The sequence below is a fragment of the Macrobrachium nipponense genome, chromosome 46 (genome assembly GCF_015104395.2).
Source record: "Macrobrachium nipponense isolate FS-2020 chromosome 46, ASM1510439v2, whole genome shotgun sequence".
Lineage (NCBI taxonomy): Eukaryota > Metazoa > Arthropoda > Malacostraca > Decapoda > Palaemonidae > Macrobrachium > Macrobrachium nipponense.
This window is the reverse complement of record NC_061106.1, coordinates 10734825-10751949: the sequence shown is the minus strand read 5'-3', so window position 1 is coordinate 10751949 and position 17125 is coordinate 10734825. Positions and strand designations below refer to the sequence as shown.

General features: G+C 35.5%; 1 protein-coding gene across 1 annotated transcript in view; it reads right to left on the bottom strand.

The window, feature by feature from the left end:
* LOC135214634 (ralA-binding protein 1-like) overlaps positions 1 to 16854 on the bottom strand; it is a 262110-nt gene extending 245256 nt beyond the window's left edge. Inside the window, 1 exon segment of the mRNA XM_064248970.1 lies at positions 11820 to 16854. Coding sequence (XP_064105040.1) covers positions 11820 to 12048 — 229 coding nt within the window. The 5' untranslated portion in view covers positions 12049 to 16854.
* Between the last annotated feature and the right edge of the window lie 271 nt (positions 16855 to 17125).

The window sequence follows — 17125 nt, the reverse complement described above, 5'->3', positions numbered from 1 at the left end:
AGAGTCAATAAATCAGCTTATGACATTGGTAAACGGACATTTTAGAAGTATCAGGTCATGGATATGAAATATTTACTTGCAACACTAGCATATTACAATTCAAGTAAATCACACTCATGGGAAAATGTCACATTTTCTTGGAAAACCCAGTTTATATAGAAATTAGTTACATAGTGGGTTCTTTCGTAGCATCTCCTGCCTAAAAATTAACCTCAGAGGATGCGCGCGAGAAAATTGAATATGAACCTTTTGTTAGGGGCACATAGGATCAAATTTTATCACAGCTTAATTTCAGTAAGCGTAGAGAATTACAGAATCATGATTAATATTCTCTTTGACTCTTATGTTGCCTGGCAATCTTACAAATAGCTCCGTTTCCCACTTCTTTGTCTAGTAACTTACTACCAGTAATATTGAATTTTCTTTGGGATTTGTATTGATATCTGTTAATATGGATATTTTTACGGTCGTCAGAGACCTGGATAGGTTTACTCATTGTTATAATGCCATGAATAAAAAAGTCTGTACAGCTGACTTTTGAATTCCATAAAATATCAGCGAATTCATGTGGGTTAAGTTTAGTCCTTAACGGCTTTCTCCCTCCCGTATTTGGATGTTGTCTGAATTTACTTTGCCCTTGTGACAAGTATAATTTCACTTACAGGCTGATTAACGGAACCTGGTTACAGTACCCTGCAGATCGAGAGTTTCACATCGCATTCCCGGACAGATCGTCTACAACCCCAAAACCAGTTCGTCGTTGCGGACGACTGCAGTGAAGTAACAACCGCCTACAATGTGAAGGGAATAAGCACCATCATAAGTGATTTTTATCACTTATATGATTTTTATCAGTTAAAATATGATTTTTATCATGTTAATCTTTATGTTAGGCAATTATCAGTACATTAGTATTTTCTGTAGCATATCTATCTTAATAAGTTGAAGTGAAAAACTGTACCATTATATATCACGTGATCATTATTATTTACGAATATTATCATATGCATATGTCTTATATCTTATTACATGCATCTGTATTTGTGTACACCATGAATTTTTTTTACTTATAAGTATTTTCTATATATCTATATATTCACCATAGTGTCTGTATCACACTCCTGTAAGTCAAATGCAAGTCAAGCTTGAGTAATATTAAGTGTTTGGTTTTGTAGCCGACCGAGCATTTATGTAAGTGCTACATAATATAAAATATGGAATGTTATTCCATATATAAAAAACTAAAACTATGATTAATTAAAACCAGTGACCCAAGAGGTCAACTAGTTGCCTTGCAGGAATGTGATCAGACCAGATATGATAAGGTAGGCTAAGATGACGTGTTGTAATCAGTCAGTGTCTAGTTGCCGTCACCGGTGGTCATTCATTTGTTTTGCAAACGGTTACCCAAGCTTCCTGCTTGAGACAACCACAGCTACTGTCTGCTCCCTTTATGATTTGTAAACCAGATTGTAAGTCAGAATTCAATCAGCCATCATCATTAGAAGACCTGTCCAATTTTATCTGATCTTCATCATGTAGTCTCAAAGAATAGAGATATTTTTGTACTCTGTTTTCTGCTAGACACCTCACATCAGAAAGAAGATACTGAATGAGCTTAGAAATTATCATCATGAGTTGAAACCTCTCCGTCGTCATAACCAAAGAAGATACTGACTTCGTAAATTATCATCTAAATCCAAGACACTCCAATGAGTATGGAAGTCATAACAAACCGACTTTAGCATAAAATTATCGCAGGTCTAAATAACCTCACAGGGTGCCTTATTATACAAAGGCATCAGCCCTATATATGTATATGTGATATATATATATATATGTATATGATATATATAATATATATATATATATATATATATATATATATATATATATATATATAATATATATATATATATATATATATTTTATATTATATATACAGTAATACTTTGGGTTACGAACCGATTAGTATACGAATTTTTTAACTTACGAAGTGACGACCTCATTCTGGAATACGAATTAAATTTCGCTTGGAATACGAATGCGCGAATTTCCATCATGGGAGGCCGCCTGATTTGTTTACATCGGATGAGCGTGGGATCTGCGAACGCATTTTTTCGGCCAAAAACTTAACGCCTGCTTTGTTTACATCGGATGAGCGTGGGATCTGCGAACGCATTTTTTCGCCAAAACTTAACGAGGGTCAGTGACTTCCTCCTACGCATCCCTTGACCCTTTTTAAACCATAACTCTTTCAATATCTCGCTGGCGGTAAGATTGAACGCATCTGTCCGTGATACGCTCTCAAATTTGCTTAGTGATTTGCGCACGTGTTGTGTTTCCGTAATAGTGCTTATACATTACTATTACCCAAATACTAAAAGACAATGGCTCCCAAGATGACGAAGGCAAGCAGCAAGAAGGAAAGCATAAGAAAGAAGGAGATGATTACAGTCGAAATGAAGAAGGAAATTATCCAAATGCATGAATAAAAGGCGAGTGCGTGAAAGACATTGCAGCATTCTTCAAGCGGTCGCAATCAACGATCTGCACTATTTTGAAGAAAAAGGAAGAAATTAAAGCCAGTAAAGCATCAAAAGGTGTCACAGTATTGACGAAACAACGGCCTTATATTCTCGACGATGTAGAAAATTTGCTCATAGAAAAATATTTTTTCAAAATTGTGAAAGACAACATAGTGTTGCGTAAGCGTAAATTAGTGATCATAGTGAACGGTGCTCTCTAGAGAAAGAACCAGAAAGTCTTCCAGAAGTGTTCACGGAGGGAGATTTCCCCCCCAACCGCCCTAACCCTCTCCTCCTCACCCTTCCCTCCTCCCGTCTCCGTCAAGCCAGCAGCCACACTCGCCAAAGGATAAAGTTCAGGTTTTACTGTGCATGCATATTAAATCTAGTGTTTATATTTAATTTCATTCTTCAATTTTATAATTTTATGTAATTCCTACACGAATTTTCAACCTTAGTGAACAAAAATAAATGGAAAAATATGAATTGAAATGGTTATTCATGGTCGGGTGGAACGCATTATTTGCTTTTTATAACATTCTTATGGGAAAATCCATTTGGGTTACGAATTTTTTAGGTTACGAAGCAGGTTCTGGAACGGATTAAATTCGTAACCCAAGGTATTACTGTACAGTGTTCCCCCATATTCGCGGGAGATGTGTACCAGACACCCACGCGAATAGCTCAAACCCACAAATAGTTAGAACTCCCCTCTAAAAATATCTATATCTGCCTATCTTGAAAGTTCAAATACCAAATGTCTACTTAAAGTATTATCCTACATCAAATATACCATTGAATTGATATTATTAATATCATTTTAAAGTCATCTTAAACATTTCACCATTAGAAATATATAAACAACCACTAGCAGAGAGAGAGAGAGAGAGAGAGAGAGAGAATAACTCCTTACAATCTCAATAGATTGAAATGAACGTCTGTAGGCAACACTTTTTTCCCCTCCCATAAATACATGTATTTCTCCAGAGAAGAGAGAAAGAGAGGACCGAACAATTGTTTGTCTGTCTATCAATTCTTTTGCTGAGAGCAAGAGAGATAAAAGGAAGAAATAGAAACACCAAATTTATACCTTATGTAACCTCCTGCATCAAATTTACCTTGAATTATTATCATATTACTGTATTAATCTTAGAGATTGTATTAATATAATTTCAAAGTAATCCTAAACATTAGTACCCTTAAGGGTATATACTTACATACATACTTATAACACTTGCAACCAAGAGAAACAGTTACCACTATGACAAGTATCTTGTAAAGTGAGAGAGAGAGAAGTGTGGTATGAGGAGAAAGGAGAAAGAGACGAGAGAGAGAGACGAGAGATAGAGAGATGAGAGAGAGAGAGAGGAGAGAGAGAGAGGAGAGAGAGAGGAGAGATTGTCCTTACAGTATATAAAAGAGTGAAATGGAATGATTATTGTATTTAAAATACTCACATATGAATTTTGTAATTACAGTTATAGTATTATTATTGGAAAATATTAATGATAAACTTATTACATACATGTCCATGAAAATGATCTCATCCAGTCAAGATAAGAGGAGAGAGAGAGAGAGAGGAGAGAGAAGAGAGAAGGAGAAGAGAGAAGGAGAGAGAGAGAGAGATACATAAAACCATTAAATTCGTTGACCACTGTACGGCATTGTTACTTTCCCAGCTCCGAGCGTCACTGGAATTATGAGAAGGTAGGGAAATTGAAACAGAAAAAGACGAAGGGAAGAATTTTCATTTGAAATTAGTTATCGTATTATTACTACTTCTATTATTATTATTATTTGAAAATATAATAAACACATGCATCTACCATAAAAATTATCCTTACAAGTGAAATGGAAAGATCATTTTCATCTCTTTAAAATACTACCATTATGAATTTTGTAAGTACAGTTTTATTATCATTATTATTATTATTATTAAATTAAATAACTGAAATTATCAATAAACATTTTACATACTAGTACCATAAAAATTCTTTCATCTCGGTAAGAGAGAGAGAGAGAGTGTGTTTATCTCTCTGTTCTCTCAAAAAATACTTATAACGCTTCCAGCGAAAGAGAGGGAGGGAGTTACCACTATGACATTATTATCTTGTGGCAAAAGAGAGAGAGAGAGAGAGAGAGAGTTAACCTTAATTAAAAGTGACATGGATAGATAAGTATTGTATTTCTTTAAAATACTATCACATAATATGAATTTTGTAATTACAGTTATTATTATTATTATTATTATTATTAATTATTATTTGAAAGTATTAAAAATATATAGTAACAAGTATTTATAAAAAATCTTGAGTCTCAGTCAATGAGAGAGAGAGAGAGAGAGAGAGCGAGGGAGAGTACGAGAGAGAGAGAGAGGAGAGAGAGAAGTTTCGTGAGCACTTAATGGCAACAACACAACAGCTCCTCCCCCGCCTGTCACATAACATGATATATCTGACAGATTTAGTACCTGGAGTTAGAGAAAGAAGACTGGGATTTCCTTCATTCTTCCATAATTTTTTAAATTTATAAACTAAAATCTTACTAATTCACTATGGTATTTTCTTTAATGAATTGATATTAGTGCTGTATAGATTAATATTAATATTTGAAAATAGTAAATGATTTATTTATCATACAAAAAAACATACATCTTTGTAGTAGAGAGAGAGAGAGAGAGAGAGAGAGAGAGAGAGAGAGAGAGAGAGAGAGAGAGTAGTTGAGAATTACTTTTATTATGTGATATCATTTAAACTTACTAATACAGTATTAATCAAAATTAATATTTGAAAATTAGTAAATCATTTTTGTATCATAAAAATGTATTTAGTCATGAAAATAAACATCAAAATACACTAATTAGTGATTATTTTCGTCAGAATCCCGCGAATGGGCGAATCCCTGCAAATAAATGGGTAGATATGGTCCAGAGAGAAATCCGCGAATCAGTGAGTCTGCGAATATGGAGGGCCCACTGTATATATATATATATATATAGTATATATATATATATATATATATATATATATATATATATATATGTTAATGTAAAACTATCTGTGGGACCAGAGTCATAAGCAAGGAATAAATCTTCTTTGACGGTTTTTGTTAACTCTACCGGGATGATAAGATCAAGGCAGCTATTAGGCAAAGCAGGGCCAGCATTTTCCTTTGCTCGTATATTACGTATAGTTCTTTTCATAATTGCTACTAAAGGGAGCTTCACTGCCACAGCACCACTTACTCCCACTGAAGCGCATGATACAATATAATGTGGTGTATCTCGACTATTTATTGCATGCGATTTCACTTTCTCTTGGATTTTAGCAGCATCAATTTTAGCACTGTCTCCTGCATGGTTGTGATCACTTCGTTTTTGGATATTATCATTGATAGTGATAGCATGAGCTGAACATTCAAGTTGGTTGCACATCTCGCATTTCCAATATATCTTGTTGTTCACAGACATGTCCTTGATATATAGATATCCGTCCAAACATAATCTTTTTTTTCCTTTTCGCTCTCCGCATATGTTAATTCCATCTTGAGGTTTCGATACTTCCAGAAAAACTAAAATAGGAAAAAATACAATCATAAGGTTTAAACTCGAAAATAAATATAATATGGCATTTAACATTCTGTCAATAGTGCTCGTGAACAGACCTGGTAATGATTGTTTGGAATACAAATGATTGTTTCAAAAACAGATATTGGGTTTCGAGAAATATGCCTTTCGAGAAACTGATAGTTTGAGAAATTAAGGCCGGTCCACACGACCGGGCCTGATCGGCGGACCTCCCCTCTAATGGGTACACTTGACGAGCAAACCGTCAAATTGCCCAATGGGTCTTGTAGCAAAATCACCATGGTGGTGCCCGATGGTTTGAGCTTCGACCCTGGCAGACGTACGTTAACCATATGCATTTCTTTTACTGAGCCATTCTTTGCACCATATTCTCTTCTTTTTCATCACACACAAAGCAATTATCATGCTACACAATATCTTCTTTGCAGTAGGCACCATGTTTATTGTACCACACTGAACAAACTATTGGCATAGTTGGGCACGTCCACCTCTCCATCGCCTCACCTGTGTGGACAACATTCACGAGTAAGCCCACCAGAATTTGCCCATCAACCCTGGAGCATGCCGATCAGGCCCGCTCATGTGGACAGGCCTTTATTTTTCGAGCAATTGTTTTTGAGGAATTTACTGTTGAGCAACTGATTTTGAGAAATTTGCCAGTCTAAAAATTAGCATAAATGATTAACAAAATCATTTGACATTGTGATGATGCACAGCTAACTTGAGGTACAGGGAGGGGGCGTTTCTGAGGAATAATGAATGAATGATTTTAAGTTATCATATGTCGTGATATTGTAGAAGAGATAAGAAGAGTAAAATCTTTACTAAAATGTCTACGTAAAAGCAGTACCAATTAATATAAAAAAATATGTTATTTTGCAGTAAATTTAACATAAATGTAAAAAAAAAAAAAAAAAAAAAAAAAACTTGCTCGATTCAGTGTTTGGTGCTCTGTGTGAGACAATAGAGAGAAAAGAGGGGAGAGAAGAGGGAAGAAGGGGTCTACTTCCAACTGACTTATCAGTTGGGCTGGGATGATTATTTGCCCATTTTTTTCACTTACACTCGATCTTCCCAAATCACTTTTTGTTATGGTAAAATACATATCTAGTAACAATTGCTTTTTATGATTTTTTACTATTGAAAAAGTAATTGAGCTCTGTAATATGCAAAGTGGTGCCGCTTTCAACTTCTGCATGCCTTTGATTGTTTGTTTAACCAGCTTCCTTGTGAAAAGTTATTTTATCTCTTTCCTTTTCTTGCATTCTTGACTTATCACTTGTTTGCAAAATCCTTATGTTTATTTTAGTCTGTTGTGTGCCAACAGTAAGTTGATGTGTTGTGGCATAATTAATCTCTTTCATGCACTGAAGATCCAAGTGTAAAACCGCTGATTACTCTCTCTCTCAGACACACAATCGGACACACATACTATTGATTCCTTTGATTATCCTTGTCAAATGCGAATAAAATTTATATGTTATCAACCTTTGCCTAATGCAACCATTTCAGTTTCCTCAAAGGGTTCCTGTCTCTCCTCCCTCCATCCCCCAGCTGGCCAGGTGCCATCTTCACGAAACAGTTCGTAAATCATACGCAGAAAAAATAAAATATCAAAAATTTTACTCCATTTAACATACTGTTTCATTACTTAACACTCTTAATTTAACTTTTGAACACATTAATAATAGAAAAAATGTGAAAAGGGAGAGTTTTGGGGTTGGCTGGAATGAATTATCCTGATTCCCTTTATTTCTTATAGGACATTTGTTTCATATTTCAAACAAATCGTACTTCAAACAGCATTCTGGAATGGATTAAGTTTGAAGTCTGAGGTAATACTGTATCATCAATTTTCTACTCAGTGAGGCTGATGAAGGAGAGATGTGCAATACCCACAATTCCATCTTTGTGAGATGGGACTTGGGTTACAACCAATCAACGCCAAGTGTACAGCCAATGAGCAACAAGGAAAATGAATGCTGCTCCTGGATTGGCTGCTCTGCAGACGACAGCCGATAGCGTGTCGAGTATCATTTCGTCTGGGTACTGCTCTAAGAGGGCATCACGGCATCATAAGAGTTGTTTATCTGCAGGAAGTTGGCTTGGGTGAAGCATCTTTTAAGAAAAACCAATTATGTTATTGAAATTTTGCTGTTTACATGGACTTATTACAGAACTGTAATATTTGAAAATTAATACGTAAATCTTTTTCCCTCATAAAAATGTTTTAGTCATGAAAATATACTTAGTTATGTATGCATTAAAATACTATGTGCCGCAGATGAAAACATATGCACCCTGCTATTCCCGTTGTCTTACATATTTTAGATATGCTCTGTGTACTTATAGTATCACCCTAATACACTTTATACATATACGTTTCATATTTAGAAATCATCTTAAAAAAAAATTTCATAAAATGAAGTCTGCACAAAATGTCAATGTGGATACTGTGCCCAATTGACACAATTTGTACAATTCAATGTTTTCTTGTTTGTGCATTTTTTGCGTGTGCAGTACAGTATATACTACTACGGACTAAGAATTATTCTTTAAAATGTCCTCTAAACGTTCTGCTTCTCCTGAGGCTTCTGGCAAAGAGCCTAAGCACCAGAGGCCGTTACAGTTAATGACAATGAGGAGAAAATAGACATGATTGTCATGTTAAGAGAGAACAGAAGTCATGGAGAAGTAGGAGCCCATTACCTCATGACTGAAAGTGTAGTTACCTGCATTGAGAACGAATATGAGCAGGGCAATATACTTGGGGAGGCCATTCTTGGACAAGAACTCGCCTCCCTCTTCAGTACTGCTATCCCACGAGCGGACCAGGCTTTTGAAAAATTTTGTGGTCTCTACAATTGATCAGGGATGTTAGGGAGGTACAGACAACAGTCAAGGCATGGAATAAAACTAAAGAAAGGGCCACAACTTTTATCAATACTATTAATGAAATAGTAAAGCCCTATCATACCTTGTTTGCACAGATGTACAATTACCCCAAGAAGGTGGTGCCTGCCAAAACCCCTGATGAAGCACCCCTGAAAGGTAAAGAGGCATCCTCAGAGGATATGTAATGCCTCTACTTTGCTGTGCAGTCTACCTTCATCGTCATTCATCAGGCTGCACAGTTATAATATTATCATCATCTATAATCAACATTCATCCCAAGGAAGTGCTGTACGAGGTAATATTATTACGTATTAAATCATTTAATGTTACATATTATACAGTAAATAACGAAAATACAGAATATTGCCGTATGAAAAAAATTTGCATTTGCGAATACAGGGGGCCTGTGAGTAATTCTAGGACTCAATTAACTTCTAGCTAAGTTACAAAGAAAAATCTGCAAATGAGTGAGTCCGCGAATCCCAAGAATGCAAATATAGGGGGTTCGCTGTACTAAGTGTTAATCTCTCCAGTAAGACGAAGGATATTGGGTTCTTCAGGGGGTTGTGGTAGTATTAAGTTAGGCTTAGTGTGTATTAGAAGATAAGTTTATTTTTTTTAGAATTAAGAGAGATAACAAAAATCAAGTTTCTATTCTGTAACATTAAGGAAATAAATTTGGATAAGGAAAATTGAGTTTTATTGAATAACCTTCAAATCTATTCCCATCATACTGCCCCAACTGTGTCCATATCAAAAGACCTTACATATTAATTTGGCATCCAACATGGGGCATTTGACAGTCAAGTAAGAGTGATGTACATAATTGGAGATGGCAGATGGAGCAGCTTCGGACGGTGTTGGGTCAGGTGAAGGGGAGCAAGGTTGGAATGAGAGGTGGGATAGGCTGACATACATGATGACCAGCATTCAGGAGCTAGGGTAAATCATCAATATGCAATACCCCAGGCCAGGGTAACTTTGAGGTCGGCCAATTTAAGAAAAAAACACATCAATGGAAAGAGGAAGATATGCAAATGCACATGGTGTAAAAAAAAATTTTTTTTAAAATTTTCCCTACCTTCCATAAGTTGAAAATAACTATTTGTAAACTGTTGTGGGGCCTCTTTTACAAGAAAATTATAAATTTTACCAGTTATACTAGTTTTTTTCTGAAAAATAATTTTGTTCTATTTTGTAAAATTATAATTACAGCTCACACAATATCAAAACAGATACGAAATAAAATCTGCAACAAATTCTGAGCATACATATTTGTTGTGAAATATCTATGTAAATCTACCGAGAACAAAGATGCAATCACTTTTTTGGTTTTATACAAGTTTTTTCTAATATTTTTTGTACTCTTTGCAAAATTACATTTATAATTGAGATAAGAACTAAAGCCAACAGCAACGCCTTGGTATATTTGTGTGCTCATTTACCAAAAGACGTCATGTGAGACTGAGAGGCAGTACATCCTCCCTTCAAGTCAAGATCATAGCTAACTCTATCATGAGCCGCCCACTTCATTTTAGTCAGTCTAAAAGTTGCTATTAGTGAATTTATTGGCTATGGAAGTAATGGCAACTCTTCCCCGCCCGATTCCCCCAAATCAAAGGGGTATCATATTGTTACTCGCCATAAGTGAATCCGTTCCACCATCCAAAACCTGTTACATATTACTATTCATGTGAGTATATCTGTCCATTAAGGGTTGATTAAGAAGATTTATAGCAGCAATAAATCTTGTGGTCATGAAAGCCAGATAAGGTAGACAATTTTTTTAAACTAAAACAATATACTACTCTTCACCATACTACCAGAATAAGAAAAGTTTGTTGTCAAATGCTCAATGCTAAATTGTATGAGTGAATACCACAAATTCCAACAAGAGAGTAAATTTTCAAATAACATTTTGAGACATCATATCTTCACTTCAGTATGGAAAATAGTGAAGAGGACATTTGATATCTCAAGTTCATATTTAAATATAATACTCACTTTCTTGAATTTGTGAAAAGTTAATGTGAGGTTGCCCTATAAAAAAAAGTTATCTGTAGTTCACTGAACTAAACATTGAAAAAAATCTCAAGCCCATGAAGTATTTAGATGCACATTGTGAAACACCATTGTAATACGTACTGTATACCCACATGTAACAAAGTACAATTGCCTAATGTCATTACAAAAGTGTAATGTTATTTCAAAAAAAAGTTTATATTACGAAAAAGTGCCATACAACATACATATTGTAATGACAAAAAAGTTATTTTTCAGCTACAGTACAACAAAGCAGTTTAAGGGATTTGGGTAACTTACTAATTCAAAGACTTCAAGGTGAATTAAACAATACGTAAAGACTTTCAAGAACAGATAAAACCTACAAAAACAAACAGAAAGAACTCTGACTAATTACTACACAGTATTGATATGAAAGAAATAGATATACTATTACAGGATGGCTACTTGCATCAACTTTAAGGTTGTCTTCACCATGTTTGTCATCCTAGTACTAATGCTAGTCAGTACCCACTAATCTAAACCCAAATATAATGAAGGGACTCAAGATTTATTTACCTCTAAATAGACCTTTCACAGCCTGTACTACTTTTTTTAATTACTGGTAGCTTGATACTATTAGGTAAACCTGTAATTTTCACATTTCAAAAGATTACAATGAGGAAATCTTAAAAATTATATACTACTACATGCTAGTCTAGACTTAGCATTACGGAATTTCTATAGGCTCTTAATCAATCAATTATTGCAAATGCAACTAGATGGTCTATAAGAAGATTAACACTCACCATAATGATGGTGACATGTTGGTCTTTTCGTGCTGGAAGTCCTATAGAGGTGCACAGACGTACTGTCTAAGTTGTTTACAGTACAGGCACGGTATGAAAGCACAAAAAACAGATTAGGTTTGGAGTGAGAGTCAATCATTTCCAGATTCACTTTAACAGTGTTATTAACAGATAAGAAAGCATTTGCAGTAATGTATGTTATACTGATTACTAGGGGAAGCGTACTCATATGTTAAAAGATTAGGTAAACTACAACATATTTGCACACCAATAAACTACTTGCACACTACTTTTTGGTGTAATGAACAATTTTGTTATATCAACCAAAAATTTTATGCCCACTAAAGAAACACAACTATATATAAAGAACCTAGATTACTTTAAGAATCCAAAGACTACAACTATTTGAAGGTATTAAAGGCTACTTGATATAAACATTCACCATCAATCTCCTTTCTTAAAAATTACTTGCCAATTCATCATAATTAAATATTAAAATGGCAGGATATCTAGGTAAAGACACTAATGCTGCACTTTTGTTACACATTAACAAAATGCAGGATGCTCCCTAGTTGTAGATATTAACCACCCGCCCCCAAAACATGCAACACAGTTTATGGCTAGGGTGAGGAACTTTAAATATCAAAACTAAACTGGCAATGAAGCTGACACTTTATGAACTTTTTAAACATAATGCCTCAAACAAAAATGAAATTCATGTGTTTTAACCAATACAGTAGGGTCTCTGCTTATGTCCAAGATCCGTTCCTATGGCAAGGACATAACCTGATTTTGTCTTCAAGTCGGAATTTAACCAGACTTAATGACATGCATCGATAAAAATAAAAAAAATAAATGAAAGAGAAAATTTTTTTAGCATATATTGGACCCCCCCATATTCGCGTTCTCCAGATTCACGGACTCACGCATTCGAGGATTTCTCTCGGGAACATTTTCCCCCCTTTTCTAGTTGAATGAGGTCCTCAGTAGATAATTCTTCTCCATGAGATGGCAGCAGCTCAGTGACATTATCAACCTTCACCTCCAAATCAAGCTGCCTACTCAGTTCAACAACATTCTTGATGACAGCCTGAACTGACTCCTCAAAGCCATAGAAACCATACACAAAATGGTGAAACAATTTTTTCCAAATAGCATTCAAGTTCATCTTATAGCAGCAAGAATGTTGTAAGACTTCCATATGTCCTTTAGAGTCAAGTTCTTGTCTTTTTCAGCTGCCCTGAAAGCCATAGCAAATGTCCCTCTGTGGTGGCAAGCCTTGAAAGTGGCAATGACACCTTGGTCCACAGGTTATAAAAGGGAAATGGTATTATGTGGAAGGAAAACCACCTTGACATTAGGATGAGTCATCCAAATGGGTAGAGTGACCTGGGTTTTGTCCAGTAGTACTAGCAACATCTTAAAGGGCAGCCCTTTTTACCACAGTACTCCTTCACTTCTGGCACAAAATAGTGGTAAACCAGTCCTCAAATATCTGAAGTGTCACCCATGCCTTCTTTTGGACTTCTAGATGACAGGTAGTTGACCCTTCTATCATGTAAGTAAGATACTTATGTAACAAGGGCAGGAAACTTAGCTGTGCGGATGCTTTTTGTTTGTTTTGTTTGTATGGTGTTTTTACGTTGCATGGAACCAGTGGTTATTCAGCAACAGGACCAACAGATTTACATGACTCCCGAACCATGTTGAGAGTGAACTTCTATCAACAGAAAAATACACATCTCTAACACCTCAATGGAATGCCCGAGAATCGAACTCGCGGCCACCAAGGTGGCAGGTCAAGACCATACCGATCACGCCACTGAGGCTCTGCGGACGTGTTCAGTTTAAAGTGTAACCAATTATTATTGTGTTTAGTATTGAGTGAGAATGACACACTTCCATCCTGTAAGTTCTATCTCAAGTATGTACAATATAATACCTTAGTGTGTATTGAGCTCTGATGCTCACAAGTTTGTTATGATTCCATTACATAAGCTTTCATATTTTGTATATTCTTCTATGTCTGCTTAACAATGTAACTGAGCGAATAATGTGAAGAAAAAAGATTATATCGCTTTATTATCGTCTTCATCCTCTGACCACTACGACACAAATGGGATGGTCGAACATATATTAAAATACCATCTTTCTCTATCAAACAGGTAAGAGGAAACAACTGTAGTTATGACATAAATCTAAAATAGAGATGTCATAACACTGGCGACAAGATTGATTAATTAATAGCGAGTTATCTGGCGTCACAACTACCAGGGTCACTGATACTGAATACTAAATATGATCTTTTCACTTTTATAATATATTAAACATAAGTCAAAATATTTTTTGCTAAAAAGCTAAATGTACATTTTATTAAAAAAAGAAAAAAAATGAGAAAAAAATATATAAATAAATTTCTGAAAAGAAATGTTAATTAACTTGATCACATAACAGCACAATAAAAAAAAAAAGGAATATACCAAGACAGCACAGCTATCAAATATGTTTGACAACAGCTTCTTTGATAAATGAGACAATGTTATTAATATAGTACTAGTATATGCTTTCTCCCAACAGTTTTGCCATACTATAATTACCACCTGCTTAACTACTATATGATAAAAAATTATTCCTAAGTTCCACTAGACTGGGACACTCAACCAGCAAATACCTAATAGTTAATGGAACTAAGCAATTGTCACAGAAGGGCTCATTCTCCCCATTCATCAGATAGCCGTGAGTTGAACGGGTATGGCCAATACCTAATCTACACAATACAACCGCCCACTTCCTTAGTATAAGGTCATATTTCCAAGGGTGTGTCTGACTAGTGATTTCTTTCATTTTATTGGGGTCTACTCTGTCCCACTGAAGTGCCCATAAATGCAGGATGGATTTCCATATATCATGATATGGAACAGGGCATTTTCTTGGTACCAAAGTTTGTGCTGCTGATTTGACTAGCTTGTCTGCCTCTTTGTTTTCTGATATGTTCACATGGGCAGGAACCCAAAAAGAAACAATGCAGCCTCTATACTGGTGCAAGAAGATCCACTGTGATCTTCAACACTAAGGGATGATCAGTATTGAAGACTTCCAGGGACTATAAGGCACTTTTAGTCACAAAATATTGTGTAGCTACACACTGGGAGTGTAGCAATATGTTCCAGTGCTACTAGGATGCCATAAAATTCAGCTGTAAAGTTTGAGGCAACTGAGGGAAGCACACCTCTTCGGTTAAAAAGTTCACTAAAAATTCCATAACCACTGCCAGCATTGGATTTGGAACCATCAGTGAATATAAAACTTGTATTTATATGCTCTGATGCTTGCTCTAAAAATAATGCCCTCATTTCTTCATCAGATTTATCTCTCTTTGCTCCATTGAAGTACCTGCAGAATTTCACATCTGGTAACCTCCAGACAGGAGTACATACTAGGATACAGAAAAGGAATTATGGGAAATTTTTTAATATATTTGTATCCTCTAAGATCTTTTTAATTCTACAGCTGAATTTCATAAAAACTGTTAAAAATATTTCTATTTGCCACAGCAAATGCCAGAGATTTGGGGAGTCTTTGCACTCTATTTTTTGCTTCTGTGTACGAAAATAATTCAGGTTGCGAAAGGGTAAAGTCCGAGATTCACCCGGGCCGCCGAGAACAATTGTAAAATTGGCGCCCCGCCAACTCGTAGACTTGCCACCATACTCCCGCTCTCCCATTGGTTCCTGATGCTGGTCACAGCCGTAAGATCCTGCTCTCCTAATAGGTCAGCATCTGTCCCATCATGCCTCTATGTAAAGGTGTTCCTTGACCATTTTTTGTGGCAGTGTTATCGTAAACACATGGAATTCGCTCGTTCATACACATATATTTCCTTTGTTAACGTAAATTCGTGTTAGTGATTTTGTTTTTGTTGTACTGTAAATTACTTTATCGTGTTGCTTGTGAACTTAATGACTTCGGATATTAGCCATGGGTCCCAAGAAAGTTGCTGAAGTTCACGGAAAGAAGAGGATGTTTTCTATGGAGACGAAGATGGAGATAATCAAGAAGTGTTAATGTTTTCTGCCATTTGTTAATGTTTCGTAAAGTTTAGTTAATATTTTTTGCCATTTTTTAATGTTTCGTAAAGTTAAGTGTTCATGTTTTCTGCCGTTTGTCCTACCCCTCTGTCACCACTTTCGAACATCACCTCACTTGAAATGTAAGGTTCCACATTTTATTACATACGTACGTACAAGTACACACAGTATTTCTTGTACCCTGTACACTAATACGCTTTATTTACAGGTACAGTAACGGTTAGGATAAGTATTGAATGGTCCAAATTGTTGTATTTCATTGTTTATTGGTCAATTTCAGCTTTATTATAAAATTTACTGTGGGGTTTTTGTATGGCTTGGAACGAATTAGGCAATTTACATGTAAAATGTAGTTCTAGATACGAAAAAATCAGGTTACGAAGGCTGCTTTGGAACGGATTAATTTCGTAACCTGAGGCACTACTGTATGTACGTTTATAATTCTCGACTAGGAACTCAAAACTCCCATTAGGAATTTAATTCTCCTGCCATAGCAAGTTCAATTATAGCACCAAATGAAAACATTTTGGGTACACGCATGTTCGGTTTATAACTGTGACTTAGGCTAAGAGTAAATACAAGGGTAAGGGTTTACCCAGTAGGGCAAATTTACAAATTTTCAAGAGAGCATGCGCCTTCCGTTTTACAAAACGAGTAGGGTTTATGCATGCACAAAAGTTGAAATTACAGCCGCATGTTCAAACTTGCTGCCATTTTGATCCCTTGTGATAGGACAAAGTCACATTCCATTAAACCACGTTTGTGAGTAGGTAGGGAAATTCAGCTAGTCATGCATGTGACTTTGTTAGCTTGCTTGGATCGTCCTCTTATGTTCTGAGGCATTTACATGATTATTTAGAAGAAATGGTAAAAAGAAGGATAAATGTAAATGGCAATGTTTGCACTTAACTTTGAGTTTTTCTACTGCAAGATGTTTATGTACATTGATGTCACCTGTAAAGAACAAGAGATAATGAGAGGGAGGGAGGTAGTCAAGGAAAAATACAGAAATAATGTTGCGTGAATAGTAACCTTTTTTTCTATTAGATATATCATTCAATTTTTTTGTTGGAGTTCCCATTATCTTGGCAGATTAAAGAGGTTTTGAATATACAGGGACTGAAAATCTTTGATGGCTCATGTGGAGTCGTCTCGGGATGATTTCTGAGTCTAACCAGGGATCTACGATACTTCTATGAGGTGGGTGAAGAAAGCACT